This window comes from Colius striatus, chromosome 7, assembly GCF_028858725.1.
Source record: "Colius striatus isolate bColStr4 chromosome 7, bColStr4.1.hap1, whole genome shotgun sequence".
NCBI lineage: Eukaryota > Metazoa > Chordata > Aves > Coliiformes > Coliidae > Colius > Colius striatus.
Window position 1 is genome coordinate 23,865,985 of NC_084765.1, and position 20,906 is coordinate 23,886,890.

A 20,906-nucleotide genomic window follows, 5' to 3' on the forward strand; every position below is an offset into this window, starting at 1 on the left:
GAACTGCAGCTAGTAGAGGAAAGCACTTACCTTTCTTAAGAAGACTGTTATTTACTCACAGAGGGAGCATGCTGTCAGTTGTCCTTTCAGAACAGACAATGACTGGCAGAACTTGAAAGACAGTAGCACTAACTCTGCCTTTCACAGCTTCTGGAGGAAGGCACAAGGCACAGGCAGCAAAAGTTCACACATGCTCAGTATATGTCATCACCTGAAGAACTTCAATCAGCTTCACACAAGCCTTTCCTTCAATGACTGAGGAAAACCTGCTTTGAGCTGTTTGTGTGGCAGACTGGGGTGTGCACAGCAGACAGAACTAGCCTGATGGTGAGGGTGTGCTGCCATGTGAAGAAAGATAGAGGAAAAAACATCTCCCAGGTATTCAACAGCAGTGGTAGGATGAGTTGCAGCTGGCAGCAAGGAGTTGCTGCTGTTCCAGTTGGTCTCTTCAGGACATTCTCTGCTTATCTTGAGAGAGAGAATTTAATAGAAAATCTTAGTTTTGAAAAGGATTAAGGGAAGCTAGTGTGAGCTTTACAGAGCTGGAGGGCTTACACTGCCTGTGGGAACGGCAACACGCTGTGGTGGTGTTTTGAGCAGGTGATATGTCCATAGCTAACCCTCCCCCCCCAGCCTCCTTGAAGCCATGAATTGTTTCCTATTCTTCCAAATGTAACCGTTTCATTAAAATTTGCAGTAATAACTCTTCACCTGGGACAGTTCCCTTTCCACTTGGAATGCTGATGGGTGAAAAGCTGGTGCTGTGGTGTGGTGCTGAGACTGTGGCAGAGCTGCAGGCAAGATGTGGGGAGCACGTGGGGCCTGCGGCTGCTGCGCCCGTCACAGCCGTCACCCTGGGCAAATACACCCACCATGCAGTGCTTGTTTCCTCATCAAACACAGATGATCTTGATGACATTTTTCAAAGCAATTGCGTTATTTGAACAGAAAATAGCCTTATTCTAAGTTTAAAGGTTCCATTTGCTCTTTTCTGTGTTCCATTTGAAGTCATATGCTAGAGCCAGTGTAGTGGAAATACAGACTCAGCCAAGTGTATGATTTTTAACATATACATACATACATGAAGGGTGTATGTGCCACAGTGGAGCACAGCTCCACAGATACATGGCAACACAGCCACCAGTGGTCAGCTCCAGGTATTTCTTGTTAAGGTGTAGCACAGTTACTCTTTGGTTTATGTAACTGAAAAATTTTAATGGTGTTGCTATTTTGTTAAAATCTTCATTTAACATTAAGTGATGCATATTAGAAGTGCTGGCACCTTGAATCTTAATGATATATTTGATCTGTAGTAGCTTCAAAGCAAAGCTGTATGGTGATCATTTTGAAAGAATGCATACCAGTTCTGCTTATGCTCTCTGGAGGTCACAAGAATTGTCAGATTTTCAGTGTTTTCCAAGCCTTATTAAAACAGAGATCTTTTTAAAAGCAATTTAAGGAATTAAGGTGAGCTATTGGCCTGTTTCACTAGAGCTGAAGTTGCAATGTTTAGCATAAAATTTATCACATGATCCCTAAATTGTAATTTTTTGCAGAAAAATACAAATAGCAGCAGTGAGTGTCTACCAAAACCATCATACAAAACCCTAGAATGGTAGAGTTGAAGCCCCTTTCAGCTCTCCCAGTTGTACGGGATTTTGTGTTGGTTATTCACACTATTTTACCTTCTGCTCCTAATTGTTTTATCTTTTTTTTTTTCTTTCAGATGCACATCGAAGCTGCCAAGATGCTTTCTTTTACTGAAGAGGAATTCATGAAAGCTCTTGAGTGGGGAAATTAGTGATTACATAAAAAAACAACTTCTCTTTGAAATACAAGTCAGGTGATACATTATTTTAGTGCTGAATGCTAGTTAGTAGTTAATTACTGTAAATCACAGTGAATTTTCGTGGTGATGCTTACTTTTAAATCCTTTAACTTTTATAAGCCTGATAGCTTGTATTGTAGTATAACATGAAACAAAGATTTCTACGGAAGCTTCAGGCCAAACTCTCCACTTTGTAGTGAGCAATGCAGCACAGACTGTGGAAGGAATATGTCAACTTTGTTATGTTTGCTTTGTTTTAGATTTTAGAACTATATCTAAGGTAATAGTCCAAAGGTTTAGTTTCAAAAAATTCCTTGTTGCAACAGAAATAAATTAACCAGTGATCCAGTTGAAAATGTCATGTCCTTTTAAAAACACTTAGTTGGAAAGCTGTCCTTGTCTGTTCTCTTTAACAGATCTCCTCTCAAAGCTAGTTGGTCTAGCATTGCACTTAGGTACTGACAGTGCTTTTAAAGAAATTATCTTAACTTATTTTTGCTGTTACATCTTACACCCTGCCTGGCAAACACATCCATGAAACATGCCCTACTACCCAGATAGACTCTGTCATCTGACACACCTGTATTGTATAAAGTCACTACTTCAGTCAAGTGAAAACACTACATCATTTCCTGGCCATCAGCTACTGTTTCAGCGTACAGTCAGGAGTGATGACTCCATGTTCACAGGCGCTCTACAACCATTACATCCTTAAAGATTTCATATAATCATTATTGTCAAGAACTAGATAAAAGTTTGAGTGCAGATGAACTGACTATATCCATCTGTACAATAGTGAACAGGAGCAATAAAGGCCTGTGCTGCTTGTGCAAACCTCTGTCAAACCTCAGCTATTTCAATGGATTCCTCCCTCAAAGTATTTGAATAAGAGCATGGCCTGTAAATATTAAGTTTAGGCACTGAAAGAAAGGTATAAATGATGATTCTGACCTCAAAATGGAAAAGTGTCTCTGGTTAGATCCTACCAGCAAAGTAACATGAACTAACAGTGAAAGCAGTAACAAAGACCTACCCCTTTGAGATAAGTGACATTTAGATGATTATTTTCATAGTGTAATACCAGGGCAGATTACATCTTTAAATTACAACCAGAAACAGTAAGTTGAGAGAATCTTATGGCCCATACTGAAATACATGTGAATTTACAGTGGCTTGGATTTCTACAGAGTTGCTGAGAAAATGCTTCTAACATTGCTACATCATGAGCTGACAATGATTGAGAACACCCTAAACAGTTTATTGATGGAAAATGCAAGTACAGCATACATTTAAATCTAACTAATTGCTCATTGGTTTAGAACTCCAGTCTTAAAATGGAGACTTGTTGTCATAGCCAAAGGAGTTCCCCACTGTTAACAGCAAATGGGAATTTTTATTAGCAATCAGGTGACACCTAGTGGCAAGCCAGGAGATGGGACGGGGACTTGTTCATCTCTCTTCTGAAAACGTATTACCTCTTCTCTTCTGATAAGCCAATCTGAATTCCTCTCCAAGCATCTCAACATCATCCTCACCTCTGAGTATTCCCTGCAATAAGGGGGAAGAAACACAGGTCGTATGGTAAAACAAAGCAGAGAGATGACCATGGATCTTGTGAATGTGGTAGCTTGTACCCATGGTACCAGTGTTACCTTTAAAGAAACAGCCCTGAAAACCATCACAAAACTTCAATGGATGAGTCTCACACTGGCCTACTTGGTGCTGGCCTAGAAGGACCCCGTTTGTCCCTCACACAAATAATGATGAAACCCCCGGCGAGATTCCAATGTGAGCACTACGCAGGAGACAACATTCTCTGCATGGTCTTTCCAATAACAGCCACTATAGCCAGCACAGCACCCATGCAGCTTCAACAGCACCAAACAACTTCCTCGAAGAGAGTCCCTTGCTGGGGTGGCTCCAGTTCCACCTTCGGCTGAGCTGAAATTAGCCCATAAAATAAATTTTTCTGAAAATCACCTAAGACTGAACAACTTAATCTGAAACTACATTCTGGGGAGAGGAAGCAGAGGAACCCATACAGCTAAGCCTCTAAATTAATTCTAAAAATGTCTGTGACCCATGGAACATACCTTGAAACATTTAGAGAAAATAAAAATTACAGATAGCTTTTCTATCAAGGGCTTTAGAATTAAGCAGCACTTTGCTATTTAACCGAGTGAAGTGAAGTAATAGGATGTGTGACCACACAATGCAGACACGGTGTTGAAGCAGATCAAAGAACAAAGTAGAACAATGATACTGTGGAACAGGTATGAGCCTTGGACACTGAAATAGCCAAGACTTGCTACAATAGTAAATTCGAACCAGGGAAGTATATCAAAGTATTGCCAACTTGAGTTATCCTTTAAATAAATTTACATTAGAAAACAACTTGCTCATTCAAAATCTGACAACTTCACACACCAAATTAGCATATTCATATTTGAATAAAAATGATACTCTGCTATATTTGCAGTGTTTTCCAGTATGACAGAAAAGAATTTCTGTAAGTAGTTAGATAAATCTCTCCCTACTGTAAATGCATTTTTACATCCCTGAAGCAGCTCTCCATTCATCTGTGCACCATCAGGTGATCTTTCCAACTATGAAGTACAATACAAATTAAGTTGTAGTTTATTCCTGTAGCAATAATTGCTGCCATCTTTTTAACTTTTAAAAACACAAAGATGAACAGAGTGAGCACTGAAATGCTTCTGTAAGCACTGCAGTTACTTGTGGTGCAACCAAGAGGAGGCTTTGTTTCCATGGTAACAGAAGACTTAAAGACAGGCAACACTGAGAAATTGCCCCCAAAACCCCACAGTCCAGAAACTTGGTGGAAAAAGGTGGTGGAGCCCTTCCTAGCAGAAAGGCCCTATGTTAGAACTTACATGCCACATTCCAAAATCTGTCCGTGCCAAGTGCTGCAGAAACTTTCAGGAAGTTCCATACACAGCATCAATATTGCCGTAGGACCCAAAGCCCTTCATACAAAAAAGGTGTGCAGAGGAGAGCTGACACAATAAGGAACACCCACTGGCTCCAGGAATTTACACAGTTCTGCATCCACCTTTATCCAAGGGAAAGCTGATTTATGGGATAAACATTTATATCATTTAAAATACAAATTCACTTACTCGAGGAAGATAACCCAATAATTTAGATGCATGCTCTTTCAAGAGTTTCTGTCTCTCTTCTTCAACAATTGCATGGATGTTCTCTTGTCTTCTCTTCTCTAATTGTCTTTCTTCAAGTTCCCGCTCCTACAATAAACAAGTGTGCTTCTGTAGCTACTCAGTTTCAGCTCTGGGAACATTTCTTCCCATCAGTATCCACCATAGTATGAAGAGATTTTTTTTTTGTTTTAATGTAGTAAATTTTAAACTTACTAACTCCTGGTCACAGACAATTTGTTTCAAAAGAATGGAAAAGTGAAAACCACACACAATGTTTAAATGATATGTGTTTGGTAACTAGAAAAATCTCAAGAGAGAAGAGAGGCCTGATTAGCAAGACAGGGAGCCAGCCTGCTACAGAAGCATTTGGTCTCATACTAGAAGCCTTTTTAAAGGTAGTTAAGTGCCAAGTTCTGGTTCCATCTTGGCTCTCAGACAAGTTGCTCCTTTCCTGCCCTACTGTTCTAATCCAGGAAAAGAAATGGGCATGTATCCTCATGCAATTCACATTACATGTATGATTTACATCCTATAAACAGGTCTGAAAACTGCAGTACAAGATTCCATGACTTGTTTTCAGTTTATACCTTTTCTTCCAGAGAAAATTCAAGAGTCTAAAATCAAGGCTGGGGTTTCCCTTTCTCACACATCATTATCAGTGCTGCTGAACTGGACAAGGGCTGTGTCACTGACCCGATAGCTCCTAAAGAGACATCTGCAGAGTGTGTCAGGTATGCAAGGGTCTAGAGGCTGCTGATTCCAACCTCTTGAGCTACAAAATATTGTTAGCTCAGAAAATACATTTTCCTTACCAGCTAACTTAAAACAAAGGCCTGCACCACCCTGCACATGTCTCTGCAATTTCACTGTCATCTTTTCCTAGTAAACAGTAGCCTTGTCACTTAGAATATCAGAAGTATTCTTGTGTTGAAACACTTTGGCTCAAACCAAAGGCACATGTCACAACTCTTACTTGATCTGCAATTAACTGTTTGTGACGGTCTTCAATAAGTTTTTCCACAGCCCTTCTGTGTTCAAGCTGTTTCATTTTTCGTTTCTGAGCATTCATCTGCTCAATGCGATCATCTTCTGCAAGCTTGGCCAACATCTGTTTTCTGAAGGCTTCTTCCTGTTCTTGTAGAGCTTGTTGCACTGCCTTCTTTAAAGCAAACTGCTCTTCGTAGGTTTTCCTTAAGTCCAGGCGCTGCCTTATTCTCTTTTCAATTTCTGCCTATAAAGTAAAATTAATAAAATGCTATATTACTGAACATGCTTTGGAAAACTTGGACCATCGGCACATAATGAACTCTTATCTATTTTGGAATAAATTTACTGTAACTCTTACCTTCCAGCATAAATAACTGGAGCAAACGCTCCGTAGCTGACAGTAGTATTAACTCTCTAGTATTAACTCTCTAGTAGTAACCACTTTGGCAAATGGCCCAAGATCCTCAAAATTAAGTCCAGGTCAAAATACTTTTTTTTTTTTTTCTGCTAGCGTGGACTGAATCAGCAACAGTCACCCTGAACAACTCTCTAAAAACAAATCACAGCATTGTGTATCTCAGCCAAAATGTGTTACATTTTGTTTGTCACCCTGAGCAATGGAAGACAGCATGTCGGGGGATCCAGAGGAAAAAGCAAATGAGCACACAAAAAGCAATCGGGTAATTAACCCACTTAGCTCAAATCTGAACCTGAAAGGTACTGGCATTCTCCTTCAAGAGATAAAGAAACATATAAAGGGAACCAAAAGGGTATTCAAAACCTTCTGTGTGCCCTAGTAGCCAAAAAGAGCCAATGGCATCCTGGGAGGGGGCAGTGAGCAGTAGGTCAAGAGAAGATTTCCTCCCCCTCTACTCTGCCCTCCTGAAACTGCCTCTGGGTATTGTGTCAAGTTCTGGGCCCTTCAGTTCAAGAAGGACAGGGAGCTGCTGGAGAGAGTTCAGCACAGGGCCACAAAGATGATGGAGTGGAGCATCTCCCTTCTGATGAAAGGCTGAGGGAGCTGGGGCTCTTCAGCTTAGAGGAGACTGAGGGGTGACTTCATTAATGTTTACAAATACAGAAAGGGTGGGTGTCAGGAGGATGGAGCCAGACTCTTAGTGATGTCCAATGATAGGACAAGGGGCAGTGGTTACAAGCTGGAATGTAAGAGGTTCCAAATACAAGAAAGAATTTCTTCACTGTGAGGGTGAGGGAGCACTGGAACAGGCTGCCCAGATGGGTTGTTGAGTCTCTTTCTCTGGAGACACTCAAAACCCACCTGGATAAGTTCCTGTGTGACCTGCTCTAGGTAGCCCTGCTCTGGCAGGGGGGTTGGACTGGATGATATTTTAAACTCCCTTCCAACCCTTAAGATTCTGTGATTCCCCATTGAAATGAAAACTAATTAGGAATGGCAAAGCAAACTCAAAGGACAGAATCTTCCCTTCAAAAACTAAGTACATAAAGAAACTGCTTGTCTGAGATCATTCAGCAAAGACTAGTGGAAATAGACACTTTGTGCCAGAACAGAACTGAAAGAACCAAACTGAAATTTATTTAATACACCTAAACCCATTCAGAATGAAGCATTTTTGCTTTGAAACAGCTCACAGACAAAAATGGGCTCAAGGAGTCCCTCAAAAACATCACAAAGTCACAAACACCACCACAGACTTACCAAGTCCAAAGAGGGGAAAAACATCCCAAGGCAGAGCAGACCACAAGGAACCCTGCCAGCACCGCTAGAGGAAAAGGTTTGGAAATGGGAATTACAAGGCCTCTGAAGAGCATCCTCAGATGCAGCAGGAACTGCAGGGGGAATGTACTTTCACTAAATGTTCTTCAAGCACCACAACTCCAGTGACAGCGTCCAAAGATTGATGGAGTCAGTCTGACTTCTACTCCAGACTGAATGCTCCACCACAAGGGCATCAGAAGAAGTGAAGAGACAGAGGAAGACTAAGTAAAATGCTGCCCCTGCACCCACATCGTTATTTGCTAGATCACCAATTCAAAATGGTTTCCTTTTTTTTTTGTACATTTTCATAGCTGGTCTGTTTACATCATTCTACCCATAGCTACAAGTGCTCCCTAAATTATATGCTTTGCTGCACAGAGACTATTTTTAGTTTATAAAAGTTTTTTGCAGCCCAGCTCTGCTAACCTGAATGTTCTACAGGAATTACAGCTAAGTTGCAATACTCCTCTCCACTTGCCTCTTCCTTTAACAGTTTATGCACAAGTACACAGAATGTACATCCAACAAAAAAAAGGTTGGTATCTGACAAGCATCAAAATATCCATACGTGGATCTGCAGAAGTCCGGGGAAAGTGAGCTACTCCCCCCACAACACATGGATACCGCTTCATCCACCCGCCAGTGCTCACCATCTCCTTCTGCCTTTCTATCTCTGCTTGTTCTTCTAGGTACAGCTCTTGGCAGATTTGTTCCAGTTCTTCACGCTTCTGTTGTTCTCTTTCCAGACTCTGGGCAATCTAAGACGAGAAGGAAAGATTTCTAAATGAAAGCAAAGACTGCAATATTTCTTTGGGTAATGGCAGTTTTTGATACCATGCTTTGAAGCCTTTGCTTTCTCTCCTCAGCATCTCGAACTTTAGCCATCCGATCTTCTTCTCTCTGTCGCTGAATGTTGGCAAATTCCATAATTTTCCTATTTTCTTCTTCCATCTCTTCCTGTTTCCTCCTCCTCCAGAGAGCTTGTTCTCTTTTAAACTCCTCAATGTATGTCTGAGTTGCTCTCATTTTATCTAACTTCTGTTGTTTTTCCCTGTAGAAAATTGAAAAAAAATGCTTAAATAGTTAAACATACTGCAGAGTGACATTAAACAGGGCCCTTGATCATCATTAGCAATCCAATCCAGAGACTAAGATTGAAATAACTGTCCTTACCCATCCAGCTGGGAAGTCGAGACCTAAATCAAAAGTACTTATTAATGAATTACCCCCAAAAGGGACTTTTGTGTCTAACACTTTTCTTCAGGAGGACAGACTGTACAGACAGGTACTCACTACTACTCCATCAAAAAGATGAAAAGAGAAGGAAGCCCAACAGCCTAATGGCACCAGAATCTCCTAAACTTTTTACTTGAAGTAAACTCTTCACCCACATACCACACTACCACCTGCCCTCAGAAATCTCCTGTCCTAAACCCCTCCGTAAGACAGACACTCAACAAGTCTCATGAAAAGGTGAGGACATGAGGCAAGGCAGAAGTGTGTGATATGCAATCATTTCCAGCATGATGGGATCAACAGAAGCACTCCTTGAAATATGCTGCATTCCATATCTGGGGAACAAGGACACAAGTTTGCCTGGAATTACGAGAACGTTCTGACATTTCAATAGCAAAATCCATGCCAGTCAGTCTTTTGTCAGTAAAATATGACCAAAGAAAACTCAAGTGTACCTTAGCATGCAAAATACATGTATACCAATTATTTTTCTATACAGAAATGTAGGAGTTGGTTTTGTTTTATGTTAGGAAATAATAAAAATCCAAAGTAACTAACATTTGGTCTTCCTCATAGATCTTTCTTACAATTTCATCAATCACGAGTTTCTCCCTTAGAAACTCTTTGTAAGCCTCTTGCTTCTTCCTCTCTTGCTCCTCAAGCTGTTTCTCCAGTTCTTGCTTATACATTATTTTCTCCTTGTTTCGCCGCAGTTCTGCGGAACTTTCTTCTTCCATTGCCCTTTCATACTCCTCCTTCATCTTCTGGGCCATCTCACCCTCACGTTTCTACAGGGAGAAAAAGCAATGCAAGATTCCCTTCTACTCTCACAAATACAACTTGTCGTGAAAAAACACACAGTATAAAAAGAAATGATATTGCATTACAAAAGAAGGGAAGGTTTCCAACATCAGTGTATAAATACAGTGTCTTAACATGCTCAACAGCTTTGTTCAGCAAACAGAATCCTTGAAGGGAACCCTCAATATCTAAATAATAGGAGGAGAACCAACAATACTTGAAGGCCACTATGTATGGAACAGAGAAGGGCACTGGGCACGAGTGAAACAAGCTCACACTGGCGTAATGATTGGAATGCGCCTGAACTATGTAGAACATCCTCAACAAACATGTTTTCTTTACAGCTGTTTGTGTCAACTGAACACTGTGTAAAACATCGACATAATCAGAACCACCTGCCTGATCCCCATTATTCGATACATAAATGTTCAGGTTGCCTGCTGAAGTTATTCAGATCCATGTTTAATCACAGTAACAGCATTTTCAACAATCTCTGAGGTAAGGATTCACCACAAGAAGCACTTACTGTATCATAACTTTAACTTGGACAGATATTAAAATAAAAAAACAATGTCCCTTCATACAGCTTAATTCACTACTGCTTTGATTGCAGCAGCAATGTAACTGGTTTTCTTACAGCTGCTTATTACCAACTAATTTAGTCTTTCATAACACAAGGAGTAATACCTGAACGCCTAAACCTAACAATGTTTTAGATAAAGAAGTCAGATTCAAAGGAAGAACTTTTGGCACATTCCATAGCAAGAGGTGCAGCACTCGGGGGCTGGGGTGCACTGTGAAGCTCATTACCATGTCCTCATACTGGAGAGCTTCTTTCTCAGCCATCTGTGCAGCTCGCTCTTTATTGATATAAGCGCATTTTAGCCTTTGTTCTAACTCTCGAAGTTCAAGACTGAGGGGGGAAAAAAAATGATCCTATTAAGAGGCAGTAAGTACCTGTGTAAAAACCTGAAATTTGCATCACTATTTAAACACAATTTAAAAGATTTGGTTTTGAGGGGAAAACCTCCATTTTAAATTAAAAACTCTAGTAAAAGAGCAGAAAAAGAAAACAAAACCTGTTTTAAAACAAGAGTTTTCCACATTTGTACACATGCTATCAACAGTTTGGCATACTTTATGTCTGACTATAGAAATCCGTGTATACACCTGTAAACATACATGCTGACAGGCACGTGTATGCATACACACGCATTTATAGGCATGTCTTCAACACGACAATCTCGTGGATCTGAGACTTTTTCTCTTATTGACAAAATCTGCTTAAATAACTTTTTATCATCCTTGATCTTAAAATAACTTTTCCTTCCTTGTAGGGGTTGATCTCTTCTCTCTAGTAATGAATGAGAGGACACAAGGAAATGTGTTCAAGTTGTGCCAAGGGAGGTTTAGCTTGGACATTAGGAAGAACTTTTTCACCGAGAGGGTTATTAAGCACTGGAAGGGGCTGCCCAGGGAGGTGGTGGAGTCACCATCCCTGGAGATATTTAAAAAATGCACAGATGAGGTGCTGAAGAACACGGTTTAGTTTAGTGATGGGCTTGGCAGTGTGAGGTTAGTGGCTGGACTCAATGATTTTAAAGGTCTTTTCCAACTGCAATGATTCTATGGTTCTTCCACGTTATTTCTGCTTCTGCTACAACTTTCACAAAGCCTGGCTTGTCTCCACTAAGTCCCACCACCTCTCACTGCTTGGGGATCCCATTCCTCTACCCTCGCCTGTCTCGCATTCACCTCCAATGCTCTCTTCTGATACTGTTCACTGACATCTGCAGCAACCTCTCTGATCACAGCCTTCTCCTAAGCACTTCACAAAATCTGCCTTATGTTTTTCCAGTTATGATCTCTGCTGCACAAATTAAAAAAGTTAAAACCAATTCTATAAAATAAGGTCTGTCTCTGATACTAAAACATCCTTGTCATGGTGTAGTGGGTCTGGGACGGTAGTGATTTTCCACAGCAGCTCCTGCAGTGCTGTGCTTACTGTTGATATCAATATTATGACTACCGCTTGCACAACATCGGGGCTGTCCCTCCAGCATTCCTTCCCCCACCTTCACCAATAGCTGTGAGTGGGCATGATCTTGGGAGGGACTATGGCCAGGACAGCTGACCCAGGCTGACCAAGGAGATATTCCATACCATATGACGTCAGCTCAGGAATATAAACTGGGGGAAAGGAGCAGGAAGAGGAGGCGAGATTCATTTCTGGCCTTCCCAAAGCAACCGCTACGCGTACTGAAGCCCTGCTTCTCGGGAGGTGGCCGGACATCGCTGCTGATGGGAAGTAGAGAGTAACAGCTTATCTGCTTCTGCTTTGCTTCCCGCGCGCGCGGCTTTGCTGCTTATTTATTAAACTGCTTTTATCTCAACCCACGAGATTCCCATCTTATTTTCTCCCCTTCCCTGGCTTGCTGAGGAGGTGGGGGGTAAAGCGGTGTGGTGGGCACCTGGCATCCAGCCAGGCTCAAACTACCACAGCCCTTTTGGCGCCCAACGTGGGGCGAGATAATAGCAGATTTACATTAACTGCATTGCAATTACAGTAAACCAATGAGAGCAAAGTTCCTGTGCTGGTCACGGAGCCTTGCTGTTATGCAGCTTATCTTACACTTTCTAATGTTTGGGAACATGATGCTCCTAACATTGACTCTCGGCTGTGCTTTAACCTTAATAGCTTTGCTAAGCTGGCTATATAATTTTGTGAAGAGGATGAAAGGGCCTGGGAACATGATGGCCCAAATAATAATAGCAAGTCTCATTCTGTTACTGATGAATTTAGTGTGCTGTGGGAGCTATCTTGTGGAGGCCATGGGGCAAAGCACCTCTTTCTCCTCAGCTCGGACTGATCTAGACAATTCTGTTACACAGACTTCCCAGGTCCTTAGTCACCCTTATACGAGAGTTTTAATATTACTAATTAACATGGTTGGTATATTATATATCTTGTGGAATCTGGAGTCATCTGGGTATCAGAGAGTACAAATTTGCGATGGAAACATGTTAAAATGCCCCCTGAAGCGGCCAGTCCCTGGGTGGCAGGGTATGTGGATGAATTTAGGCAAATTCCTAGGACGGTTATCACCTCCTGTAATCTGGGATTTTACATCTGAACAGATAAAAAACCCTGCTTTACTGACACGCTACCTGATAGAAGGGTGTCTTACCTACCCTAATGAGGCCCATCAGGTTCAGGCATTATACTGGGGCCTAGCCTCTGCCTACCGAGCTGCATTCCAGTCCTCTCAGAGAACTGTAATTGAAATGGAAACTCAAACGGTACCTGAGACCAACATAGTTGAGTCAGTCGCAGTCCAGCCCTCTCAGAGAACTATGGCCGAGGTGGAAATTCAAACTATACCTGAGACCAACATAGTTGAGTCAGTCGCAGTCCAGCCCTCTCAGAGAACTATGGCCGAGGTGGAAATTCAAACTATACCTGAGACTACCATGGTTGAGTCAGGGAACCAAACAACAACCACAGTGGTTGCCCCAGTAGTGAAAAAGAAGCAGTGGATAAGGAGGTCAAGTCCATATCATCGATTAGTAAGGGCAGACGAGGAGGAAGAGGAAAGGCTAGAAGAAGAAACTGGTCCTTCGGTAAGGAGATCAGGAGAAGTGAGAGAAATCGAAAAGGAAATGGAAACTACTCGGTCCCTCACCTCAACAGAACTTAGAGATATGCGAAAAGATTACAGTCGCCAGCCAGGTGAGCGGATTGGTGCCTGGCTGCTCCGATGCTGGGATAACGGGGCTGACAGTCAACAATTGGAAGGCAGAGAAGCCCAACAGCTAGGATCTCTTGCTAGGGACCGGGGAATTGATAAAGGCATTGGAAAGAAAACCTCAGTTTGTAGTCTCTGGAAACGACTCCTCTCAAGTGTACGGGCAAGATACCCATTCAAGGAAGACCTTGTAAATGCCCGAGGAAAGTGGACTAGAGCTGATGAAGGGATCCAATATCTAAGGGAATTAGCTGTGTTGGAAGTCATCTATGGTGATCTGGATAATGTCGAGGCCTCCACAGATCCAGACGATGTCCAGTGTACACGGGCCATGTTGAGAAAAGTGATCCAGAGTGCCCCAGCTACATATTCTAATATCCTGGCAATGGTGTATCATCCAGACATGGACATACCAACAGTGGAGAGGGTATCTTCTTGGTTACAGAACTATGAAGAGAGCCTCTGCACCTCCTCATCAGTGTGGGATGATGGCCTGATTGTTAGATCTGCCTCAAGAATTCAGTCATCCACTGTCCCGACCAGGGGAAAAGGAAGTCCCAGACGCAGGAGTACACCGCGAAATGAACTCTGGCTCTTTTTGCGTGGCCAAGGAGAGGATATGAGGAAGTGGGATGGTGAACCCACTTTTAAGCTAGAAGCGCGTGTACGTGAACTAAGGGGGAAGGCAGCTGTTAGAAAAGGACCGCCCAAGAGGGCTGTCAGCAGAGTGGCTGCCAAAACAAAAGAGGACAATCAACAATCTCCAAGACATAGAAGAACTGCAACTACTTCCTTCGAAGCCAATGAGGAGACTTCAGGTCTGCAATTGCAAGGATCAGATAGCGAATACTCTGATGAAGAACAGAAATAGAGGGTCCCTGCCTCCAGCCAGGAGGAGGAAAGGGATGACCGAATCTACTGGACTGTGTGGGTTCGATGGCCTGGCACATCAAACCCACAAAGGTATAAAGCCTTAGTAGACACAGGGGCACAGTGTACATTGATGCCATCAAGGTATAGAGGCACAGATTCTGTCTGGATCTCTGGAGTGACAGGGGGATGTGAAGAATTATCTGTATTAGAGGCTGAAGTGAGCTTAACAGGGGACAAATGGAAAAAACACCCCATTGTGACTGGTCCAGAGGCCCCTTGTATTCTTGGCATAGATTACCTCAGGAGAGGGTACTTCAAAGACCCCAAGGGGTATCGATGGGCTTTTGGTATAGCCACTGTAGATACAGAGAAAATCAAACAACTCTCTAATTTACCTGGCCTCTCAGAAGACCCTTTTGTTGTGGGATTGCTGCAAGTTCAAGAGCAACAGGTACCAATTGCTACCAGGACAGTGCACCGGAGGCAATATCGCACGAACCGAGATTCCCTGGCTCCCATCCGTGAGTTGATTCATCAACTGGAGGCTCAAGGAGTAATTAGCAAAACTCATTCTCCATTTAATAGTCCCATATGGCCTGTGAAAAAATCTGATGGAGGGTGGAGGCTAACAGTAGACTATCGTGGCCTGAACGAAGTGACACCACCACTGAGTGCTGCTGTACCAGACATGTTAGAGCTCCAGTATGAACTGGAGTCAAAAGCAGCCAAGTGGTATGCTACGATTGACATCGCTAATGCATTCTTCTCAATTCCATTGGCAGCAGAGTGCAGGCCACAATTTGCCTTCACATGGAGAGGTGTCCAATATACCTGGAATCGATTGCCCCAGGGGTGGAAACATAGTCCTACTATTTGCCATGGTCTAATCCAAACTGTGCTGGAAACGGGTGATGCCCCTGAACATTTACAGTACATTGATGACATAATTGTATGGGGCAACAAGGCAGAAGAAGTGTTTGAGAAAGGGAAAAGAATAATACAGATTCTCCTGAAAGCTGGTTTTGCTATAAAAAGAAACAAAGTAAAGGGACCTGCACAAGAGATACAGTTTTTGGGCATAAAATGGCAAGATGGGCGGCGGCATGTGCCTATGGATATTGTGAATAAAATAGCTACTATGTCTCAACCGACTAATAAGAAAGAAACACAAGCTTTCCTGGGCCTTGTGGGATTCTGGAGGATGCATATCCCAGGTTATAGTCAGCTTGTGAGCCCTCTCTTTAGAGTCACCAGAAAGAAGAACTGTTTTGAGTGGGGCCTTGAGCAACAACAAGCTTTTCAACAAATTAAACAGGAAATAGCTCGTGCAGTCGCCCTTGGGCCCATCCGTACAGGACCAGATGTGCAGAATATCCTCTACACTGCCGCTGGAGAGCATGGTCTCACCTGGAGCCTCTGGCAGAAAACATCTGGAGAAACCCGAGGTCGACCATTAGGGTTTTGGAGCCGAGGATATCGAGGATCGGAAGCCCACTACACCCCAACTGAAAAAGAAATACTAGCAGCATATGAGGGACTTCGAGCTGCTTCAGAAGTCATTGGCACAGAAGCTCATCTCCTCTTGGCACCACGTCTGCCTGTGTTACACTGGATGTTCAAAGGGAAAACCCCTTCTATACATCATGCAACCAGCGCTACATGGAGTAAGTGGATGGCGTTGATTACACAACGATCTCGGCTGGGGAAATCTAATCGCCCAGGAATCCTGGAAGAAATCATGGACTGGCCAGAAGGCAGAGATTTTGGAGCATTGCCTGAGGAAGTAGCTCGCGCCCAAGAGGCACCACCATATAATGAACTGTCAGAAGATGAGAGGCATTATGCTTTGTTTACTGATGGATCCTGCCGCGTGGTAGGAAATCATCGTAAGTGGAAAGCTGCTGTGTGGAGTCCCACACGACGAGTTGTTGAGGCCACTGAAGGAGAAGGTGAGTCAAGTCAGTTTGCTGAAGTGAAAGCTATCCAACTAGCTCTAAAGATTGCAGAACGAGAGAAGTGGCCAGTACTCTATCTTTACACTGACTCCTGGATGGTGGCTAATGCTCTATGGGGATGGCTACAGCAATGGAAGAAGACCAACTGGCAGCGCAAGGGTAAACCCATCTGGGCTGCTGCATTATGGCAAGACATTGCTGCTCGGGTGGAAAATATGACTCTGAAAGTACGTCATGTAGATGCTCATGTGCCAAAAAGCCGTGCCAATGAAGAACAATGGAATAACCAACAGGTAGATAAAGCTGCTAAAATTGAACTAGCTCAGGTAGATCTAGACTGGGAGCGTAAAGGTGAGCTATTTATAGCTCGATGGGCCCATGAAACATCAGGACATCTGGGAAGAGATGCAACATATAGATGGGCTCGCGATCGAGGGGTGGACTTGACCATGGAAGCCATCACACAGGTCACCCATGAATGTGAAACATGTGCCGCAATCAAGCGAGCCACACGAATCAAGTCTCCCTGGAACAGAGGCCGATGGCTGGGTTTTCAGTATGGTGAGGCCTGGCAAATTGACTATGTTGGACCACTACCACGAACACATCAAGGCAAGCGGTATATACTCACCATGGTGGAAGCAACTACTGGTTGGTTGGAAACATACTCTGTCAACCACGCCACTGCCCGAAATACTGTCTTGGGTCTTGAAAGGCAAGTTTTGTGGCGACACGGCACTCCAGAAAGAATTGAATCAGATAATGGAACTCATTTTCGAAATAATCTCATAAACTCCTGGGCAAAGAAACATGGCATTGAGTGGATATACCACATCCCCTATCACCCACAAGCCTCTGGAAAGATTGAGAGATATAATGGGTTACTAAAGACCATGTTGAGAGCACTGGGCAATGGGGCATGGAAGCAGTGGGATAAAAATTTAGCAGAAGCCACTTGGCTGGTCAATAGCAGAGGTTCAACTAACCGTCCTGGTCCTGCCCAAACAAAACCACTACATACTGTGGGAGGAGATAAGGTCCCCGTAGTGCACCCAGGGAAATGGCTGGGGAAGGCAGTATGGGTTGCACCTGCCATGGGAAAAGGCAAACCCATTCGTGGGATTGTCTTTGCTCAAGGGCCTGGCTGTACTTGGTGGGTGATGAGAAAGGATGGGGAAACTCGATGTGTACCTCAAGGAGACTTAACCTTGGGGGAAAAATAACCTGTTATGTGAGTTATCTGTTGTAGATGAACTTTGCAAGAAAAACCGAACAAGTGGACAAACCAAGCCGGTGCTGGTGCCCAACACTGAACATACTGTTTCCCCTGGCCTGGATATTCATCTTGATGGATGAGACAGAAGTTATGACCTGCTCCAGTGAACATCTACAGAGGATGAAAGATATAAGAATGTTGTTTGTTTGTTTGATGCAAGATGCAAGAGGGAATACAAGAATGATGTTTGTCTGTTGAAGAGTGGGGGTACTGGTTAATGAGAGTATATAAGAATGTATATGGATTGTTAAGATGGTTTGTCTGAGCATGACATAAATGGTATGGAATAAGGGGTGGAGACTGTAGTGGGTCTGGGACGGTAGTGATTTTCCACAGCAGCTCCTGCAGTGCTGTGCTTACTGTTGATATCAATATTATGACTACCGCTTGCACAACATCGGGGCTGTCCCTCCAGCATTCCTTCCCCCACCTTCACCAATAGCTGTGAGTGGGCATGATCTTGGGAGGGACTATGGCCAGGACAGCTGACCCAGGCTGACCAAGGAGATATTCCATACCATATGACGTCAGCTCAGGAATATAAACTGGGGGAAAGGAGCAGGAAGAGGAGGCGAGATTCATTTCTGGCCTTCCCAAAGCAACCGCTACGCGTACTGAAGCCCTGCTTCTCGGGAGGTGGCCGGACATCGCTGCTGATGGGAAGTAGAGAGTAACAGCTTATCTGCTTCTGCTTTGCTTCCCGCGCGCGCGGCTTTGCTGCTTATTTATTAAACTGCTTTTATCTCAACCCACGAGATTCCCATCTTATTTTCTCCCCTTCCCTGGCTTGCTGAGGAGGTGGGGGGTAAAGCGGTGTGGTGGGCACCTGGCATCCAGCCAGGCTCAAACTACCACACATGGTTTGACACGCCAGCCTTTTCTGGGAAGGGGGAAGGGGCTGTAAAGATGGCTCCTGTAAGAAGTTGCTCGAAACTCTCTCCAGCTCTGAGCCAGACCCACTCTGGGGCTGAGTCAATTAGACACCTCCACAATCACTTTTCAAGAAGCAGCAGCAAGAAGAGGAGGGTGCTTCCTGTTCCTTCTTTTCAAGCTGGTGGTGGTACAAGGAGTTGGAGGAGAAGCAACCATGCAGACTCCAAGGTCAGTAAGGGAAGAGAGCAGGAGGTGTGCTGGAGCAGAGATGCCCCTGCATCCTGCAGAGAGGACTGGTGAAGATGAGATTTGTTTTCATTTCGTTAAAGACTCTGCATCGGGGGCAGTGACTCGCTTTGTTTAAAGACCCTGTGCCACGGGCAGTGCCTATAGCCAGAGGAGGCCGTGTCCCATGTGAGGGACCCCATAGTCACAGAAGCTGCAACTGTTGGGAAGAACCCATGCCAAAGAAGTTCATTAAAACTATGCCCAGAAGAGGCCGTGTCCCGAGGGAGGGACCCTGTATCTGCAGAAACTGTAAATGTTGGGAAGAAGCCACGCCAGAGATGTTCATTAAGGACTCTGTCCTGTGTGAGGGACCCTGTATTGGCAGAAGCCGCAGCTGCTGGGAGGAACCTACACCAGAAAAGTTCGTTAAGGACTGTGTCCTGGGGAAGGGACCGTGTGTCAGAGCAGGGGAAGAATGCCAGGAGTTGTCCTCATCTGAGAAAAGAAAAGCCCATCTATGAGAGACTGACCACATCCCCCTTTCCTTAGCCTCCTTAGCCGTTGTGGAGGGAGGAGGTAGAGATATGGGGAGCAGTGAGCTGGGCCTGGGAAGAAAGGAGGGATGGGGGAGGGAGATCTTAAAGTGCTGGTTGTAATTTTCTCATCATCCTACTCTCTTTTGGCTTTTTCTTCTGTTCTGCTTCTTGTAGGTAGTAGAATCAACTTTTCTACTTTCCTCTCTACGTCGAGTACTGGAGCCTGTTTTGCCCAGAACCATAATTGGCAGTGAGCCCTCCCCGGCCTTGTCTCAAGCCACAACAACCTTGCTTATCTTTTTCCTCCCATTTTGCTGGGGCCTCCGCCATCCTAATGAGGGTGGGGGTGAATGGGGACACCGAGCGAGACACTGTCCTGCTTCATTGCTGGCTGGGCAAAACCCCGACAATGCTCTCCATTGCTTGAAAACACCTCACACTCCAATTTTATTGAATCTAAGGCTTAGTCCAAATTGTGATCAAGAAAAGGAAACCAGCAGGAGATACACAACTGGCAGAAAACTTTTACCAAGCGACTTATCAGAGTGTGAATGACTTACTGTAACAGTTAAATAATGCAGAGTTTTGACGCATTACCTGTTCTGTCGTACTTGCTGCCTCATCTTTTCATCTTTAAGCTTTTCCCAGTTCAACCTCGCCAGCTCAGTCGCCAACCTTTCTTCTTGTTCCAGCTGTAGCGCTCTCTGCTTTTTGTTCTCTTCCGCCTAACGAAAGCAAACGATTTCCCTGCGCGCCCGCATCGAAGGGGGCAAATGACAGGCTCGCGCAGTCGGTAAACAACGGTTAAAGGAGAGCTTTGGCAAAGCGAGGCCAGGCGGGGCTCTCCGGCAGGCCTGCCGCCCCCTGCCCAACCGCGGCCGTTGGGCAGGCCTTCGCTCGCGCGCACATGCGGGTGTCCTCGGGGCTCGGGCCGGCCCCGGTGCCGCCAGCGCGGCCCTTACCCGCAGCACAGCCTCCTCCAGCCGCCGCTCCCGCTCCAGCGCGGCCTGCAGCCGGGCGGCCCGCCTCCGCGCGCCGCGCTCCTCCGCCTCCGCCGCCGCCGCCGCCAGCGCCGAGCCCCGCCGCACGGAGGCCTGCAGGCGAGAACAGCGCGGCAGTGCCGCGGGAACGCCGCAGCCGCGGCCCCGCTGCCGCCCTCTCCGTCCTGCTGACACACTCACCATCCCGCCGGCCCGGAGGCGCCTCACGCCGCTGCCGCGGCAACGGCGGCGCAGCCGAGCGGCACAGGGGCGCGGCTCTGGCTTCCGGGGAAAGCCGCCGCGCCGAGCGGCCGGGAGGACGAGCCGCCCTCACACGGGACGCGGCGCGGGCGGGGCCACAGCCGCGTGCCGGCGCCCAGCAACCGGCGGCGCGGCGCCCGCTGCGGAGAGCGGCCCTCCCGCCCGCGGGACCGACTGCACCCTGCGCCTGCGGACAGGCCCCTGAAGGACGCGTGGCGGCCAACCGCAGGGCCGGCTGAGAGAGAAGAGCGCGGAAGAGCGCGGCTCCTTAGACCTCCTCCTACATCACTAGGAGCTATAGCGAGAACGGAATTGTCTCTTTTGAACTGCAGTAGAAACGAGCAGCAGATGCTGCGCTTTGTCACGTGTTCACATAGGTACAGAAGTAGGCAAACAGCATTTTTCCAGC

At 45.1% G+C, this 20,906-nt stretch overlaps 2 protein-coding genes across 13 annotated transcripts in view; one reads left to right on the top strand and one right to left on the bottom strand.

Annotated features, from left to right (window-relative positions):
- Nucleotides 1-3,836, top strand: part of TEX9 (testis expressed 9) — a 31,317-nt gene extending 27,481 nt beyond the window's left edge. For 5 of the 12 annotated variants that reach the window (XM_062000497.1, XM_062000486.1, XM_062000494.1 and 2 more), the window contains one exon: nt 1,727-3,834. In XM_062000497.1, the coding sequence (XP_061856481.1) occupies nt 1,727-1,801 (75 nt within the window). In that variant the 3' untranslated portion in view covers nt 1,802-3,834. Of the gene's footprint in view, nt 1-1,726 lie in introns of all 12 variants that reach the window. The other 7 variants (XM_062000488.1, XM_062000491.1, XM_062000487.1 and 4 more) reach the window with 3 other exon arrangements.
- On the bottom strand, nt 3,066-20,440 carry MNS1 (meiosis specific nuclear structural 1). The gene is made up of 9 exons (XM_062000414.1): nt 20,219-20,440; nt 19,854-19,981; nt 10,580-10,682; nt 9,527-9,756; nt 8,567-8,783; nt 8,383-8,490; nt 5,981-6,238; nt 4,969-5,094; nt 3,066-3,376 (listed from the first exon to the last, which is right to left on the bottom strand). Exons 1-9 carry the CDS (start codon nt 20,438-20,440, stop codon nt 3,278-3,280), a joined length of 1,491 nt encoding a protein of 496 aa, XP_061856398.1. The 3' UTR covers nt 3,066-3,277.
- Between the last annotated feature and the right edge of the window lie 466 nt (nt 20,441-20,906).

Excerpts from the sequence above, each read along its gene's own strand:
- MNS1 (XM_062000414.1), bottom strand. The coding sequence starts at position 20,440 with ATGGTGAGTGTGTCAGCAGGACGGAGAGGGCGGCAGCGGGGCCGCGGC. Across the intron at positions 10,683-19,853 it reads CAGCAAGTACGACAGAACAG|TCTTGAACTTCGAGAGTTAG; the intron begins GTAATGCGTCAA and ends TTCCCCCCTCAG. Across the intron at positions 9,757-10,579 it reads CTCTCCAGTATGAGGACATG|AAACGTGAGGGTGAGATGGC; the intron begins GTAATGAGCTTC and ends TTCTCCCTGTAG.